Source organism: Drosophila bipectinata, chromosome 2R (assembly GCF_030179905.1).
Source record: "Drosophila bipectinata strain 14024-0381.07 chromosome 2R, DbipHiC1v2, whole genome shotgun sequence".
Taxonomy (NCBI): domain Eukaryota; kingdom Metazoa; phylum Arthropoda; class Insecta; order Diptera; family Drosophilidae; genus Drosophila; species Drosophila bipectinata.
This window is the reverse complement of record NC_091737.1, coordinates 3969695-3988186: the sequence shown is the minus strand read 5'-3', so window position 1 is coordinate 3988186 and position 18492 is coordinate 3969695. Positions and strand designations below refer to the sequence as shown.

General features: G+C 43.5%; 1 protein-coding gene across 1 annotated transcript; it reads right to left on the bottom strand.

Moving 5' to 3' along the window:
* Positions 1 to 1237: 1237 nt before the first annotated feature.
* Positions 1238 to 6383, bottom strand: LOC122321145 (uncharacterized). The gene is made up of 3 exons (XM_070277976.1): positions 3040 to 6383; positions 1556 to 2981; positions 1238 to 1480 (listed from the first exon to the last, which is right to left on the bottom strand). Exons 1-3 carry the CDS (start codon positions 6381 to 6383, stop codon positions 1238 to 1240), a joined length of 5013 nt encoding a protein of 1670 aa, XP_070134077.1.
* Positions 6384 to 18492: the final 12109 nt, after the last annotated feature.

Here is an 18492-nt window from a genome sequence, read left to right as displayed (position 1 = left end):
ACTCGAAACGTTAACCCTTCTGTGCTAAAAAATGTCATATTGCACATTTTTTGTAGAACTTAGAAACTAAACAAAAAACTAATTGTTCAAAAACAAAAACAAAGATTAGTATCTAACTCTAAACTACTCAAAATAAAATGATAAAAATAAATTTCAAATGTTTATATATTGAATGCAATTTTGCAACCCATGCAAGCATGAGGGTTAAACAACACATTCTGTTTCTGTTTCTTTCACACTTTCAGGAAAACACTCTTTCACTCACACTTATTGTAGTGTCAATTGGGGAGTGACGCAGCCGACGAGACAACCTTGTATTATTTTATCATGAGCCGGTTTCGCATTTATTATTCTCGACGTCCCCTCTGATTCTGGATTGTTCGCGACTAACTGTGTAAATTAGATATAAAATAAAAATAACTAACTAAAATTCCAATATAATATATTCGGAACTTGGAGCATTATTTGCAGTTACGGAATGTATTAAGTTACTACTGTTGTGACTGCGCCGATGGAATACGGGAGTCAATGATTAGCAGAAGTCTGCTATGGGGACTTTGCTGTTGCCGTTTTATAAAAACACAGGGTTGGTTTCAAGTATGTCACTGAATTTAATTTGAATTGATTTTCGATATCAAACAATGTTGGCAATATAACAAAACGTGTTTTAAAAAATGTGTGTGTAATGGGTAATAATTGGAAGAAGCTTAGAAGTCGTAAGGAAGAAGCTTAGAGATGTCCCGCTTTCCAAAGGGACCGGGGTCTCGAGATCGATAGACATCAAGCAGGTATCGATTGTAGGGTTGTGGTATGCACTAACATTACGTAATGAACATTACGACAACGAAAATGACCGTACATGCCGCCCCGCAATGCTGGGTCCAGCATTAAGACATCCTTCTAATGGTAACTGAAAGAAACAGGTGAAATGTTTGCTGTGGTATGGATGTGAGATCAAATGCGTGTATCACTATTGTTCAAGATTAGCTTCCTCGACTTTAGCTTCCGTGTAATTCGGGATGGGTAATCTGCAGATCTTGGATACTGATCGCTTATATGTACCCGAACCTGTATAGATTGTTGCAACTCGTATAGATTGTTGCACCTGTATAGATTGTTGGACCATCCCATCGGCTCCAGGGTGTAATTCTATAACACGACCTAGTTTCCAATCGGTTGGACCTCTCCTGTCGTCCTTGATAATAACTAGGTCATTGACCTGTAGGTTTTCTTCCTCTTAACTCCACTTAGGGCGTGCCTGAAGGTGAGACAACCAATCTGAGCTCCACCTTTTCCAGAACTGGCGTAGGATCCGTTGTCCCTCCATGAACTGTGTGTTGAGCGACTTGTCCTTGTCACTGGGGGTAGGAAGCGATTGCATGGAGTCTCCGATGAGAAAATGAGCTGGAGTCACTACTTGCAGATCATTAATATCCGCGGTTAACGGGCATAATGGCCGAGAGTTAGGACAGGCCTTGATCTGGATAAGAACGGATAATAATAAGTCATAAGTCATTGGGTATCCTTTGAAGGAACGATGAAGATGAGACTTTACGGCTTTGACGTTAGCCTCCCAAAGTCCTCCGAAGTTTGGGCTGTGTGGGGGGTTAAAGTCCCACTGAATATAGCGCTTTGTGAGTTCTGGGACGACTGTCTGGTTGATTTCCTGGCGGAACTCGTTAGACCACAACTGTAGGGATTTATCTGCTGCTATAAAATTTGTGCCGCAGTCACTGTACATGTGCCGCACAAAACCGCGGCGTCCAATGAACCGTTGGAGAGCCCAGAGAAAATGTTGTGCTGTGAGTCCTGTCACCAGCTCCAAATGGATACCTTTACTGGCGAGGCAAATGAATACTGTAATATAGGCCTTGTATGTAGTGTGTCCTCTGAACCTCGAGGCCTTGACATCGATAGATCCTGTGTAATCCACACCTGTAGCTTCGAACGCTCTTTTCGGCGGATTAACACGATGGTATGGAAGATCACCCATTAATTGTCGAGAGGGTTTAGGGCGATGCTGGAAGCAAGCCACACACTGTCGGAGAACTCTTTTTACCGCTTGTTTGCCATTAATGATCCAAAACTGCTGATGGATGATCGCACGGGTCAGTTGCACTCCCCCATGCATGGTGTTCAGATGGGCGTTTTTTATGACGAGGTCCGTAAAATGATGTGACTTCGGTAGGATGATGGGCGTGCGTTGTTGAGTGGTGAGCTGCAAAGCATTTCGAAGTCTGCCCCGCACTCTGAGGATCCCTTGGGCATCTATGAATGGCGACAGTTGGCTAAGCTTGTTAGATTTTGAGAGCGATTTGTTTGCTCGCAACTTGGACAGTTCGTGAGAGAATGCTTCCTGTTGGACAACGCGAACCAGAGTATACATTGCCTTGGAAAACTCCTTTACGCTAATTGGTACGGAAAGCCGAGCCTCCCTTTTGCAGCGAGTATTATGGATAAAGCGATTAATGAATGCTGTGGAAAATACAAGTCGACTGTATGACGAAAATGACTCAACAAAGGAATCAGTGGATGCACATGTGTGAGCGTGGATAACTTTTGCTGCCTGTTCCTCGCAGATTGTGCTCGGATCTGGAGAAGTAAGAGTTACCTTGGACCAATGATCGGGTTCCTGCAACCAGTCTGGGCCGCTCCACCAGAGCTTATCCTGCGCGAGCTGTAGTGGGGTTAAACCGCGCGTTGCACAATCCGCAGGGTTGTCCTGCGTAGACACATGACCCCACTGTGAAGCAGAGCTGACCTCTTGGATGCTGCCAATTCGATTGGCTACAAAAGTCTTCCACCTGCATGGATCTCCATATATCCAGTGAAGCACGATCTTGGCGTCTGACCAGTAGTACACTGTGACCCGCATCTGAGGCACGTGAAGTTGCTGCTGGATCCATGTGGCGAGTTTGGTAGCTAGAACTGCTCCGGAAAGCTCCACTCGCGGTATGGTGAGAGGCTTTGTTGGTGTAACCCTAGTGCGAGCAGTGTCGAGCAGTGTCGAGTACTCGAAGGTAGGCACACGCTGCATACGCGAGGGACGACCCATCGGAGAACATGTGCAATTGAAGAGATATCACGTTGCTGAAATCGCAACCGAACCAGCGTGGTATGCGAATGTGTTGAACTTCTGGAAGATGTTCGAGATATCGCTGCCAACGCGCTGCCAAAGACTCTGGTAGCATGTCGTCCCAATCGAGTGCACGGTAAGTGCCATCAGTTTGCTGCATACGGAAGCTCCATACGTCCTTGAGGAGAATTTTTGACATGACTATCAAGGGTGCTAAAAATCCTAATGGATCGAAGAGCCGCGCCACTGTTGATAAAAGAGCCCTTTTCGAAAGTGTGGGATTGATCGAGAAATGGATTTTGAATCCGTAGACGTCCGGGTTTGGCTGCCAGTACAGTCCAAGCGTTTTAATGCTGTCTTTATTGTCCATTTCGAAGATTGAGTGGTTGCAGAGGTCTACTTTAGGAATATCGCTAAGCAACGCCGGGTGGTTCGCTGCCCATTTTCGAAGATGCATACCAGCCGAGCGGAGGGCTGCTATGACCTCGTTTCGCACTCGAATGGCACCGTCCGTGGTCTCATGGCCGCTTTGTACGTCATCAACATAAATCTCCCTTTGCAGTACCTTTTCTGCTAGCGGATAATTTTCTCGTTCGTCCTGAGCTATTTGGTGGATCACCCGAATCGCTGTGTATGGCGCTGATGCTGTTCCGAAGGTAACTGTGGTGAGACGGAACTCTTTTAACTCTCCGGTTTTGTCACGCCACCAAATGCGCTGGAATTGAGAGTCCTCTGGATGCATTTCGATACATCGGTACATCCTTTGGATGTCCGCCACGAAAACATAGCGATAACAACGCCAATTTAGTATCACTCCTTCCAAATCGTTCTGTAGAGCTGGGTCAGTACATAAAATGTCATTCAGTGATTTCCCGTTGGAGCTCTTACAAGAGGCGTCGTAGACTACCCTGAGTTTAGTCGTCAGGCTGTCCTCCTTCAGGACTGCATGGTGTGGAATCGTGCTGCAGAAGACGCCGAGCTTCCCATTTGTGTTGATATGAGAGTGACTGTCTTCGCTTGTAGTGACTTCTTGTATTTGCTGCAAGTCAAAATATTCCTCGATTGCTTGGAGATATTGTTGATGAAGCTTATCGCGCTGCTGCAATTTTCGCTCTAGTGTGTAGAAACGATTTAAGGCTATATGTTTTGATCGGCCTAGAACTTGTGACGGGTCGAACAAGGTTTTCAGTGGTAAGCGAACCATGTATTTCCCGTTGGGCTGTCGAACATGGGTTTGACGAAAGTGTTTTTCACACCATCGTTCCTCTGTGGTGAGTTGGCGTTCAGACGGCACGCTATCTAGTTCGAAGAACCTTTGCACCAGATGATCAAGCGTCGTGGTGTTACAACGGACAGTGATGGAGTGTGTCATGGATTTCCTCACTGGTCCAAAAACAATCCAACCAAGAACAGTGTTTTGTGCGATGGGTTCCTCATGAGTTCCTCGTCGAATTTCTGGGAACATCAATTGTGGAATAAGATCAACGCCCACAAGCACGTCAATACGACCGGAGCGGGCAAAATTGGGATCGGCGAGTTGCAATCCTTTAAGGTGTTGGAATGAGCGAGGGTCGACATCCGATTTTGGAAGGTGCCCTGTAAGTGTACGGAGAATAAATGCAGTGAATACAAACGATGTGAACTGGGAACCTGAAATCGAGCTTAGGACAAAATTGGTACTATGTCGACAACGATTGTGAGAGGAGTCGCCGATCCCTGTTATTTCCTCAGATATAGGGGTGCGTGAGAGACCCAGCGTCTGTACTAAGCTTTCGGTGATAAGTGTTCCTTTTGAGCCATGGTCAATCAACGCTCTGGCTAAAACAGATTGTCCCGTTTGGTCGTTGACAATTCGGATTAGGGCCGTGGCGAGAATCGTGGTGGATGGATTTTGATAGGTGGCAACTGCGCTGAGGAGTTGCGTCTCGTTCGAAGCAGTTAAGCCGGGGGCTAGGCTGTGCTGTTGAGACAAAACAGATGAGCGGGATGCTACGCTCTGTTGGGTGCCCTGCGCGCTATGGACACCGTTCGTTGGCTGTCGCGATAGGGCAGAGTTGGTAGGCTGGGTTGCTACGTTCGGAAAATGCAGTAGCGTATGGTGGCGTTGGCCGCACTGTAAGCAATTGCGAGTGCTGCCGCAGTGACTTAGCGCGTGGCCTGCGCTGAGACAATTGAGGCATGCTTTTATGCGATCGACGATCGTCTTACGAGCAAAGCAATCCTTCGCGAGAAAACTGGGGCATCTCCGGAGAACATGGTTTCTTTGGCAGAGAGTGCACTGGGGTGCTCCCATTTCCGTAGTCACATGAAAACTGTGGCGGTTAGTGGAATTGAAGTTGGATCGGTTAGGCGCACGTGGATGGGAAGATTGTCCTGGTGCTGAACGAGTTCCAAGTGGTTGATTTCGATTTTCGATTAGGTCGATGCTAACTAAGCGCTCCAGCAGGAAAGTCTCCAACATCGAAAAGGTTGGAATCTTGGTGGAGCTCCCCAATGAGTGCTCCCACGCTTGCGTAGTGCTGCTTGGTAGTTTGGTTAACAGATGATGCACTAGCCAGTGATCGCAGGAATCAATGTTTATTTTTAAACGTCGAAGATCACTAATGCAAACATAAGCCAGGGTTAGCACGCGCCTGATACCTTCTGAAGCTTCCTTGGGAACCGACTCAAGCCCATACAGTGCTGCCATGGTGTGCATAAAGTGGAGACGTGGATTGTTGTAGCGCTTGACGAGGAGATCCCAGGCTACCGTATACCCAGCATCCGTTAATGCCATGTGACTGATGTTCTGGATGTTAGAGACAGTGTTGTTGTCATGGATGAGTTGTAGGAAACCATCGTAAAACGAGGGCCAATCCGTAAAGCTTCCCGAAAAGCGTGGAACTGGAAGCTTCGGAAGCGGAATGTTGGATGATAAAATTGGAGTGACGGACTCGATTGGTGGGGAACCTTGGGCTGTCACTGAGAACTTGTTGTCGTATTCTTCCGAGATGTTGCAGAAGATGTGCTGGTGCTTTTCACCAAATCGCTCGTATAGGTTGTCTGAGAAATATACATGTTGACTGGGACACAGCTGATCGACCAATTGTTGGTGATTCGCATCAAACAGGGTGGATAAATCCTTTAACGTGCTAAGGCGCTGAAGAAAATAATGTTTGGATTTTCGGGATTGGCTATCCTTCTTGAAGTTACGCTCGAGTTGCGTCAACCTGTTCCATAAATCCTTCTGTCTCGCGTGCAAACCAGCAAACTGGTCGGATGGGGAAGGATTGGCTTGTGTGCCTGTCTTTTCATCGTCGATACCCATAGTTTTATTGAATTTACAACAGCACGCTTGAAATCACAGCCCTCACATACAAACACTCACCGGCTTCCAGTCAGTCTGTGTAGCAGTTTCCAGTTTCAATTCGTCGTTCCTTTGGTCCGGTATTCGTCTCGCAGCAATCTCTCCTTCCTTTGTCCGTTATTCGTCGCGCAGCGATCCCTTGTTCTTCGGTCCGTTATTTGTAGAAAGCGTGGTTCCACGTGGAATAGGTTAATAGCCGTTTGTTTCAGATTAATTTGAGCCCAATTGTTTGTTCCAAATCAATTCAAATTCCATTCATTGGCACATTTAACAACAGGTTCCCCTCATGGGCCACCAAAAATGTTGTGACAGCGCCGATGGAATACGGGAGTCAATGATTAGCAGAAGTCTGCTATAGGGACTTTGCTGTTGCCGTTTTATAAAAACACAGGGTTGGTTTCAAGTATGTCACTGAATTTAATTTGAATTGATTTTCGAGATCAAACAATGTTGGCAATATAACAAAACGTGTTTTAAAAAATGTGTGTGTAATGGGTAATAATTGGAAGAAGCTTAGAAGTCGTAAGGAAGAAGCTTAGAGATGTCCCGCTTTCCAAAGGGACCGGGGTCTCGAGATCGATAGACATCAAGCAGGTATCGATTGTAGGGTTGTGGTATGCACTAACAACGTAATGAACATTACGACAACGAAAATTACCGTACAACTACATTGGTGACCCCAACGTGATCGTGTGCAGAAAAAAAAATTAGTTTTCTCGTTAAAACATTTAAAGCTGTGAAATATAAACATTGAAATAACATTGCATCTGTAACAATCTTTGATCTCCGCGCGAAAACTGAAATTTATTTATTTGGTCGGGTTGAGAACCTCCAGCGCCTACTGGATTTGACAGCAAATAACTGGTTTGGCTTTGTGTGGCTCTCTTTACCACGGGCACCACTCAGCAAATTGCAGTATGCGTCGTCGCCCAGGGCTGCTATAGAAGCTGGCACCGGCCACGCAGGATAAATGGAACGAGATGCAAGTGAATCCGGTGACGATGGACAGCATTCCGACGTGGGAGTCCAGAAGAAGTCCTCAAACAGAGGTGCCAGATTTTGGAAACCAAAAAGCTCGATACCTCCAAGGGAGGCGGCCATTCAGTTGGAAATTAGTAGCCATAGTAACCACACTCTATCGTCGTTTGTTATAACTAGGGCGCCTTCTTATGTATGCCTATTATGTGGCGATGCATCCAACTTGATCCAATCCTGCCCTGGGTTCTTCAGATTACCCCCCGAGGGCCGGTAAGACCATTCGAGTCTGCAACTTACTGAATTCCAGTATGTGCGGGCGAAGGCACCACAGCTTTTTGAATTTTCGGATTCCGTCCTTCCCGTTATTTAAGGGCAAGCTAAACGTTTGAGGTTCCCTCTAGCAGTTCTGCGGTCACTCATTCTTCGTCTCCTACAGTAATGTCCCTTGTTCTCTCCAATGCCAATATCCTGATGGAAGTTTGTGCCCTGCCGAGTGCTTCTCAGTTGCGGATCTTAGGTAAACTTAATTACCTCGAGATTACCAATTTAGCTGCAGCTTCGCCAGTTTAAATCAACAGCGGACGTAAATGGCATAGGCAATGCTGGAATCACAACGAATGGAGTCTCAGCGATTGTGACCCCAAAACTCACCGATCTTCAGCCCAGTGTCCGTGTTGATGTCGCCGGTGGGAATGTTTGAAGCGATTTAAACCTTGCGGATCATAGGTTCTATCTAGTATAGATTTCTATGATTTATAGTATACCTCAAAGTATAGATTTGTTGATCAGCGCGAATTAATTTTATGAGCTACTCTGCGATGGAAAAATCAAGCTCAATCAAGGGCCCGGGCTTGCCGGTGTTACCGAACAAACCTCGGCTGGATTGGCCGGACTTCAGTCGTCGGAGGTGGAGAACGCTCCCTCCGTTGCTGGCGAGGATGAGGATGATGCTGATGGTTATGGCGAGGATGATGAGATTGGGGCATGAATTCTGGCTTTGTTGTCTGCCAGCCAGCTAGTCAGCCATACAGCCAGCCAGCTTATCGCACCTGGTGCACCTGTCCTTCAGCCCGAAACAAAGCCATTTGCCATAAAATGAGCTGTCCAACTTATAGCTGTAAATATTTCTTATGATGCCCAAATCACAAAAGAACAAGATGCGTGAGTTTGCACAAAATTTCTCAAGAGGTAGTGATACCTTTCAGGCATAAGGACAATGAACCTGTGATGGGAACTAGGGCATCGTCAAAAAGTTATTAAGTTATTATTATATATATAATAAATAATATATTATTAATATATTATTAAGTAATATAATTAAGTTGCGTTCATAACGCCATAAAGTGTCTTTAAATTCCCATTTTTATTCTGCTACTGTTTATCGATATGGACTGCCAGGATACAAATATAAACTTTTACACCACATACACATACCTTGTCGGTTTCGCGGATGACATCGCGGTAGTGGTCGTCGCCAAGACCATTCAGGAAGCTGAGGAGCTCTGCAATGCTGTAATCGTGAAGGTCATCGGCTGGCTCAAACAGGCAGGGCTAAACCTTGCCCAACACAAGACGGAGGCTGTCCTGATTTCAAGCAGGAAGCGGGTGGAGACGGCCACAATCAACATAGGTGGACATGTGGTCACATCAACCAGGGCCATCAGATATCTGGGTGTAACGCTGGACACGAGGCTTAGCTTCAGGGAGCACCTTGTAGAAGCAAATCGAAAGGCAGCGAATGTCGCCAGAGCACTATCGAGGATTATGCTCAATTGTAGGGGCCCGAAGCAAGGTCGGAGACTGCTGCTTCAGACCGTCTGCAGCGCAACAATGCTCTACGCAGCCCCAGTGTGGGCGGAGGCAGCCAAAAAAAGGTCGTACACCAAAGGTTTGACCAGCACCTTCAGGCTTTGCGCCCTAAGGGTGTGCTCGGGCTTCCGCACGATATCGGAGGATGCAGCGCTAGTCATCGCGGGCATGGTACCAATCGACCTGCTCGCGGCGGAGCGGCAAGATTTACACCAGGCCCTAGCAGCGCTAAACGGGCATGCCCCGGCAGCGTTACGCCGCCGGCAAAAAGAGTGCTCGAGAGTCATGACCTTACAGAAGTGGCAACAACGATGGGACGAGTCGACCAAGGGACGCTGGACCTACCAACTAGTCCCCGACCTTAGGAAATGGCTCAAAAGAAGTCACGGGGAGGTAAACTTCTGGCTCACGCAGGTGATCAGCGGCACGGATGCTTCAGGAGCTATCTCTTCAAATTTGGACACGACGACGATCCAAGATGCCCGGAATGCGGGGTGGACGAGACGGCGGAACACGTGGTTCTGGACTGCCCACGTTTTTCAGCCTCAAGGCGGAGACTCCTAGGGGAAGTATCGACGGTGGACCTCATTGGAAGGAGGTTGCTGGAGGACGCCCAGTTCTGGGAAGGCATGAGCAGCTTTGCCGCCTTAACGATGAAGGAGCTAAGACGGCTAGAAAGGAACCGAGCAGAGGCTAGGCTAGCCTAGACAACGAAAAGCAGTGGGCGCTTAGGCACGCCAATCCTGGCCCTGCGAAGCAAAGCCTAGCGGCATTACCGCAGGGTTACAGGAACTTAGGAGACTCCTTATTGTTAGAGCTTAGTTTTAAGTTATTTTTTGTTAATAAACGATTTAAAAAAAAAAAAAAAACACCACATACATTTCTTGGCATTAATATTATTTGCTTAGCGTCGTTTATCAGCCAGCCAAAGTCCAAGCTCTCGCGATCCAATTGGCGCGCCATAGAAAAATACGAGCTCTGGCTCTTCTTTGCTTCTTTATGGGCGGCCACTTGGCAGAACCTATTTATTAGTATATTGTATTTATTGTGGCCGCTGTTCGCCGTTCGCTCACAGCTTTAATATTTAATTCCGTTTCCGGTCCCGCACTCGCTGTATTTTTTTTGTCATACCATTTGTTTGTATTTTTGTACTCAAGCTGCAGCTGTGTACTCATTAACGAAAAAATGGCGTCAAAGTCTGAAAAACACGACAAAAAATCAAAAATTTCAGTTACCTGCGTAAAAATTTTATCCTTTTTGTTGAAATAAATTAAAGATCTATTTTTTTCCAAAAGCTACAACATTTAACTATTATAAAACGTCAAAAATTTTAAAATCGGTTCAAAATTACGCGCTTTAGAATTTTTAAGAGCAAAAAAGTAGCGAAAACCCGTTTTTTTCAATAAAGTCAAGATTTTGAGGGTGTTAGAAAAATTTCAAACACGGTTTTATACTATATTCGATCTAATGAACAATTCCTACTAGGTCTCTTCAAAAGTTCCAAATCACTGTCGCACTGTGTTATCTTCGTTAAGATTTGAGACGAGTCATGGTACAATTATACAAGGTAGTCTCGTTGGCGGCAGAATTGTTCGGGCTCACTCCTCTGTCGACCAGTACGCTCGGGTCGTCGTAAGAGAGAGTTTGTATGGGGACGAATTATCGTTAACCGAAAACTCGACTCGAAACGTTAACCCTTCTGTGCTAAAAAATGTCATATTGCACATTTTTTGTAGAACTTAGAAACTAAACAAAAAACTAATTGTTCAAAAACAAAAACAAAGATTAGTATCTAACTCTAAACTACTCAAAATAAAATGATAAAAATAAATTTCAAATGTTTATATATTGAATGCAATTTTGCAACCCATGCACAGCATGAGGGTTAAACAACACATTCTGTTTCTGTTTCTTTCACACTTTCAGGAAAACACTCTTTCACTCACACTTATTGTAGTGTCAATTGGGGAGTGACGCAGCCGACGAGACAACCTTGTATTATTTTATCATGAGCCGGTTTCGCATTTATTATTCTCGACGTCCCCTCTGATTCTGGATTGTTCGCGACTAACTGTGTAAATTAGATATAAAATAAAAATAACTAACTAAAATTCCAATATAATATATTCGGAATTTGGAGCATTATTTGCAGTTACGGAATATATTAAGTTACTACATTGGTGTAGGTTAAAACGTTTGGGTAAAACATTTAAAGCTGTGAAATATAAACATTAAAAAAACATTGCATATAATCTTTGATCTGCTCGCAAAAACTGACACTTATTTATTTGGTCGGGTTGAAAACCTCCAGCGCCTACTGGATTTGACAGCAAATAACTGGTTTGGCTTTGTGTGGCTCTCTTTACCACGGGCACCACTCAGCAAATTGCAGTATGCGTCGTCGCCCAGGGCTGCTATAGAAGCTGGCACCGGCCACGCAGGATAAATGGAACGAGATGCAAGTGAATCCGGTGACGATGGACAGCATTCCGACGTGGGAGTCCAGAAGAAGTCCTCAAACAGAGGTGCCAGATTTTGGAAACCAAAAAGCTCGATACCTCCAAGGGAGGCGGCCATTCAGTTGGAAATTAGTAACCATAGTAACCACACTCTATCGTCGTTTGTTATAACTAGGGCGCCTTCTTATGTATGCCTATTATGTGGCGATGCGTCCAACTTAATCCAATCCTGCCCTGGGTTCTTCAGATTACCCCCCGAGGGCCGGTAAGACCATTCGAGTCTGCAACTTATTGAATTCCAGTATGTGCGGGCGAAGGCACTACAGCTTTTTGAATTTTCGGATTCCGTCCTTCCCGTTATTTAAGGGCAAATTAAAACGTTTGAGGTTCCCTCCAGCTGTTCTGCGGTCACTCATTCTTCGTCTCCTACAGTAATGTCCCTTGTTCTCTCCAATGCCAATATCCTGATGGAAGTTTGTGCCCTGCCGAGTGCTTCTCAGTTGCGGATCTTAGGTAAACTTAATTACCTCGAGATTACCAATTTAGCTGCAGCTTCGCCAGTTTAAATCAACAGTGGACGTAAATGGCATAGGCAATGCTGGAATCACAACGAATGGAGTCTCAGCGATTGTGACGCCAAAACTCACCGATCTTCAGCCCAGTGTCTGTGTTGATGTCGCCGGTGGGAATGTTTGAAGCGATTTAAGCCTATGTAGGTTCTATCTAGTATAGATTTCTATGATTTATAGTATACCTCAAAGTATAGATTTGTTGATCAGCGCGAATTAATTTTATGAGCTACTCTGCGATGGAAAAATCAAGCTGGGCCCGAGCTTACCGGTGTTACCGAACATACCTCGGCTGGATTGGCCGGACTTCAGTCGTCGGAGGTGGAGAACGCTCCCTCCGTTGCTGGCGAGGATGAGGATGATGCTGATGATTATTGCGAGGATGATGAGATTGGGGCTGCAAATAGGGCATCCTCCATTCCCTTGGCCAGATTCCCTTGGCCAGGGCGGCGACGAGAGAGTGCATTAGTGTGTGGCATGCACCATTTGGCCAAGTTGCCATTGCTATTTGTGTCTTTCAACAGTTCCTTAAGCATGTGGCGCGCTTGGATTGCAAAAATTTTCAAAAGCCAGTCCTTTGCCTGTCTTCCAATTTGATTTGCCTGTCCATAAGCAATTAAAATGAGTTTGAATTCTGGCTTTGTTGTCTGCCAGCCAGCTAGTCAGCCATACAGCCAGCCAGCTTATCGCACCTGGTGCACCTGTCCTTCACAAAGCTCCTACCACCTGCTGCCAGAAAAGGACATTCCCCCTGGGCAACGACGTGTTGCCAGTCAATTTCATTAATTCAAGCAGTAAACAGACAGTGTGGTTGAGCCCGAAACAAAGCCATTTGCCATAAAATGAGCTGGCCAACTTATAGCTGTAAATATTTCTTATGATGCCCAAATCACAAAAGAACAAGATGCGTGAGTTTGCACAAAATTTCTCAAGAGGTAGTGATACCTTTCAGGCATAAGGACAATGAACCTGTGATGGGAACTAGGGCATCGTAAAATATATATAAATTTGATACAGAATGGTTTAAGTTGCGTTCATAACGCCATAAAGTGTCTTTAAATTCCCATTTTTATTCTGCTACTGTTTATCGATATGGACTGCCAGGATACAAATATAAACTTTTACACGACATACATTTTTTTGCATTTATATTATTTGCTTAGCGTCGTGTATCAGCCAGCCAGAGTCCAAGCTCTCGCGATCCAATTGGCTCGGCATAGAAAAATACGAGCTCTGGCTCTTCTTTGCTTCTTTATGGGCGGCCACTTGGCAGAACCTATTTATTAGTATATTGTATTTATTGTGGCCGCTGTTCGCCGTTCGCTCGCAGCTTTAATATTTAATTCCGTTTCCGGTCCCGCACTCGCTGTATTTTTTTTGTCATACCATTTGTTTGTATTTTTGTACTCAAGCTGCAGCTGTGTTGTTCATTACTTCACTTGCGGCGTACGTAATTCATGTTGGTCGCCTCCTCGGACTGAAAGGCGGATGCCAGGACTCACAAACACAAATGTAAACAGCAGCGCACAGGATACGAACACATACTTGTGGCGGATTCAGAGCCCGAACAGACGAAGGGCGACAATTGAGAGTGACACACTTTTGTCACGTTCTTTTTGCATGGATACTGGATACTGGAAGTTTTCTTACCATTTTTATTAGATAGTTTAAAGATATAAGATTTAAGTTCATAAAACACAAAAGTAAATATTAAAGTTATTATTGAAGCCATTATTTTATAAGCGAATATATATATAAAGAAAACACATCATTTTTAGGAAAGTCTAGGCCATTATTTTATTTAGGCCGGGGTTGCATTATTTTTTCACTGTGGCCTGACCCAGGGTACTAAAGATTTATGTGAAATTTGCTACTTCAAATGTAATTTGCAACAGACTCTGGGAAAATTTATGCGGGTCGGTGCCAAACAGGATCTCCAGGATCTGGGCAGACTCTGAGCCAAAATCGCAGACGCTGTCTGAGCGTTTTTTAAAAGCTCCACACGGCACCGCGATAACAATTCCGAATAAAGTTGTGGCCGAATAACATTCCGAATAAAATTCCGAATAACAAGATAATACCCCAGCTACCTACCACTTTTTTCCGGAAGTTTTCGCGCTTAAAGGTTGATGCAATTACGGGAAACTGATTTCCCGTACATGTCGGCACAACAGTAGCCCCGAAATAAAAACAAAAAACATTGTCTTTCATCTCCGAGGAGTTGGAAATTGTCTAGTTTTCTGTCAAATGTCATGGACCGAGTTGAACTGAGCCGGGCTTTGGCACTTGGAAACTGACATTTGCACATTTGTCAGGAACAGGCTCTCTGTTCTTGGCGCTTCCCTTTTTTTTCATGCCGTTTTTTTTTTGTTTGGCTTTGACTCCATTTTTCGTTATCCTCTTTAGATATTCATATTTTGGCATTGATGATATTTTTTACTACTTTCGTATGCATTCAACGTACGGCCCCCGCACACACACACACACTCGCACCCACTCACATTTATATGTATTTCTCTTACTGACTTTGGATGGGAGGTCCTGCGGCGCTTCTAAGGATCCTGGGGGTCCTGGGAGCATGGCAGCGTTGGGCGTATTAACTCTACCCGGCCGTGTGCGCCCGTTCATGCCTGTGTGCGTGAAATTTGCCTATTTTTTTACTTAACGCATCCTTCAAAAATTGCGAAACGCGTTCGCGATAGCTTTGGCATTCCCAGGGTATTTTTAAGGGGTGAGGATGTCAGGTCTTGCAGCCGTATGTATCGGGCATGTCTGGCATAGATCAAGCTTGGCAAACGTAATAGACAGCAAGAATTTATGACTTCACATTGCACTGCTGCACTTCCGACTCTCACTTCCGGCTCTCACTCACTCCCTCACCCGTTCAGTCGATCGGCCACCTGCACCTTGGGACCGTCTCTCTCTTTCGAACTATTTCGGTTCGATCTCGGTCGCTCCGCTAATCTTTAAAATCTTAATCTTTAACAGAGTTCGAATTTATAATTATCGCCGTCGCCTTTGATTCTGGATCGCTCGCGACTGATTATTTACAAAATATCAGGCTTATTATTGGCGGGGAATTTTTGAATATTATTTGCAGTAACGGAAAACACTCGGTAACTTTACAGAAGCATTGCTTATATTAAGTTTATGGGTAGTGATTGGTGCTATTGACATTTTTTGTTAAATAGCAGAGGAGCAGATCATGGATACGAAATGTTAATGTTGTTGTTTGAACACTCTCAAATTTTTTAAGCTCTCTCATTTGGTCGGAAATGAATTTGCAAATGAGAAAATGAAGAGCAATTTTGCCTCATTTAACAGCCCAAACTTAAAAGTCAAAACGTTTCAACTGAGAAAAAGTTTCTCAGAAATTGGGATCGGGAAGCGTAGTTTTTCATTTGTTTTTTTCAGACCCGATTCTCGGAGTGTTTCGACATAACTTCTCTCACTTCTTCTTAAGCGAACGAACGTGTTTTTTTTGTGCGCACTGCGTTCATGATAAATATAGCAGTAAACCTGTGTTTACTTACTTGAGAATCGAATTTAAAGAAACTTTAGTTTTAACATAATCCGTATCGCTTCGCGTCTGCTGTGGTACTTTTGGAGACGAATTATTATCTTGTTTAATTTAGATTGCAAGCATAGATCTGCTCTGCTTTTTTCTCTTATTTTTTTTTCTTTCTTGTGCAATAGTTTCCTATCTCTATTTCTTCAATTTTCCTTCGCACTCACCAAAGTTCCCGCTTCAGCTTCCTATTTGGCACAGTGGTTTAAGGTATAGTGTTTTTTACATTTTATACATTATTATTTTATTGTTAATTATTAATATGGAATTTTAACTGGTCTGTTTGATGAAGTATTATAACAAGTCTTATATAACAACAAGACAATCTCCTCAACCCAGCCTATCATCCCTTGCTGGCTATGTGAAAACTTCGAAACTTCGGATGCCATATTTCGTAAGTCTGGTTTACACTATTGTTGTGATAATTGTCGTGCTGTCCAAAACGAAATGAGGTCGTTCATGAGACAGACAAAGAATGGATTTGAAGAGTTGATCACTGGTTTTCGAAAAATCTGCGCACTTGACACTCAGTTTAGCGGCTTTCAGCTGCTAAATAGTTCCCCTAAGTCCTTTAAAGAATCCGCAGCAGTTTATGATCCGCGTCAGCCGACACTAACGCAGCTTCATCGAAACATATATTTGTTTCTCGGCTTGCTCCTGATACTTCAGAGATTGATATCTCGGCCTATATCAAAGCAAAAAAAAAATCTTATATAAAGGTGGAAGACATAACTAAATATAAATATAAATATAAAAGGCAACCGTTTTCTTTCAAGATTCGTGTGCCCGCGATGATGTTCAAGCCGATAGACAAACCGTGACATAGAATTTATTTGAATTAAAATCATTTTGTCTGCTAAATTTGTATTCATTACCTGTTAATATATACCGCCTTCGCCTTCCCACATACTGGTATCATTAGTTCGCTATTCAATCAGTTTTTAATGTTCTGAGCAATCGTGACCAGTTTGTAGCTTTGGGTGACTTTAACATCCCAGAATTAAAGTGGTCTAATGTCGAAACTCACCATCACTGATCACGCACCATGACTTCACCGCGGACATGTTTGACATGTATCTAGGTAAAATTAATCGTGTAAGAAATTTGTTAGGTCGGCTATTAGACTTATGCTTTGTATTGGATCCTGATGGTACCACTCTTTTCAACCCCAGAGTATCCGAATTACCCCACGCTTGAGGTTTTAATCAAAACCAATTCTGGTATCGATCGGATGTTTCCATCCGTGGTAAATAAGATTCGCTGTTTCCGTAAAGATGATTTTTACAAACCTTATTGCCTTATCGATGTATTTGATTGTTCCGATATTCTAACATGACTGCAAATGTCACCTTAAAAAAATGTTACCATGCTATAAATACATTTTTTTATATCGCGATATGTTTATACTTAAGCATAATAAACAAATTATAAACTAAAAACAAGTTCAAACTTCTGCCTTAACAGACAATCTCGGTGTCCTATTAGACTCTAAACTTAAACTTGCAGACCATATTTCCACAATGGTTAAGGGGTTACGCCACCCTGACCGCGTGGAAACGGGACGGTTTTTCAGGAATTTCTTGTGACTAAACTAGTTGAGATAGGATTTTTCCACTTTTATTTCTATTTAATACAACTAATGAGCTTTATAAATTCTAAAAAAAAATTTGTTTTCAATTCAAAATGGCGGAGATATGAACATCGGCGATCATGGGTTTTTCCGGAGTGCTCCTTGATGGTGGGCATGATTCACGTGTCAATTTTCATCAGAAAAAAGTAAACAAAATTTTTTTTTAAAAAGTGATAAATTTCGAACAGAGTGACGTAGCCGTTTTAGAAAAGAAGAAAAATTACGCAAATGAGAGCACTTCAAAACTTGACTCAATGTTTTGGGCAAAAAATTTCGTACTAAAAATTGCATAAAAAAATTTCTATCCATTGGATCAAAAAAATCCTACGTCACTCTGTGGAAAATCTATGTAAAAAGATGTGTTTCAATTTTCAAGTCAATCGGTTGAACAGTTTTTGAGTTATCATGCCCACCGTCTTGAAAAAAGTGGTTTCGAGAAAAACTCAAAAGAAGAAAAAGAAGTGTCTTAGGTGCCCTCCTGCAGTGCCGCCTTCAAATAAACATAACTTCCATAATTATCAAGATATTGTCTTCGGGGACGTCTTAAAATACGCGTAAGAATATAGTCTTTTAAATTAAGTAAAAAAAAAAACGATTTTTTGAAAATTTCAGGGTGGCGTGACCCCTTAATAAGGCTAAAGGTGTCCTTGGTTTCATTAAAAGATGGTCATTACTAAAAGCTTATTCATTTCTTTGGTCCGTCCCCAGTATGGGGGACATCAGGACCGCATAGCATCTGTACAAAAGAATTTCTGAACATTTTAAGGGTTAAGCAAATGCTGGGTGTCGTTTTTCTACATAACCTAATCAATGGGGATGTAGATATCCAGCATTTACTAACACGCTTAAATTGTAATATTCCTAATAGAAGGACTAGAAACTTTAGTCTTCTATTCCTTACCCATTTTAGTTCGACATATGCACAGCACGACCCTTTTAGGGTCTTATGTTCCAACTACAATGGTCTCTACTCAATAACATCTCTTTCCTGTCCATCAAGTTTAAAATCTAGTAGTTTAAATTTCCTTACTAACTCTTCTTGGCTTAACTAATAACA

Excerpts from the sequence above, each read along its gene's own strand:
- LOC122321145 (XM_070277976.1), bottom strand. The coding sequence starts at position 6,383 with ATGGGTATCGACGATGAAAAGACAGGCACACAAGCCAATCCTTCCCCA. Across the intron at positions 2,982-3,039 it reads TCCGATGGGTCGTCCCTCGC|GGTTACACCAACAAAGCCTC; the intron begins GTATGCAGCGTG and ends TGCTCGCACTAG. Across the intron at positions 1,481-1,555 it reads GGGAGGCTAACGTCAAAGCC|ATCAAGGCCTGTCCTAACTC; the intron begins GTAAAGTCTCAT and ends GTTCTTATCCAG.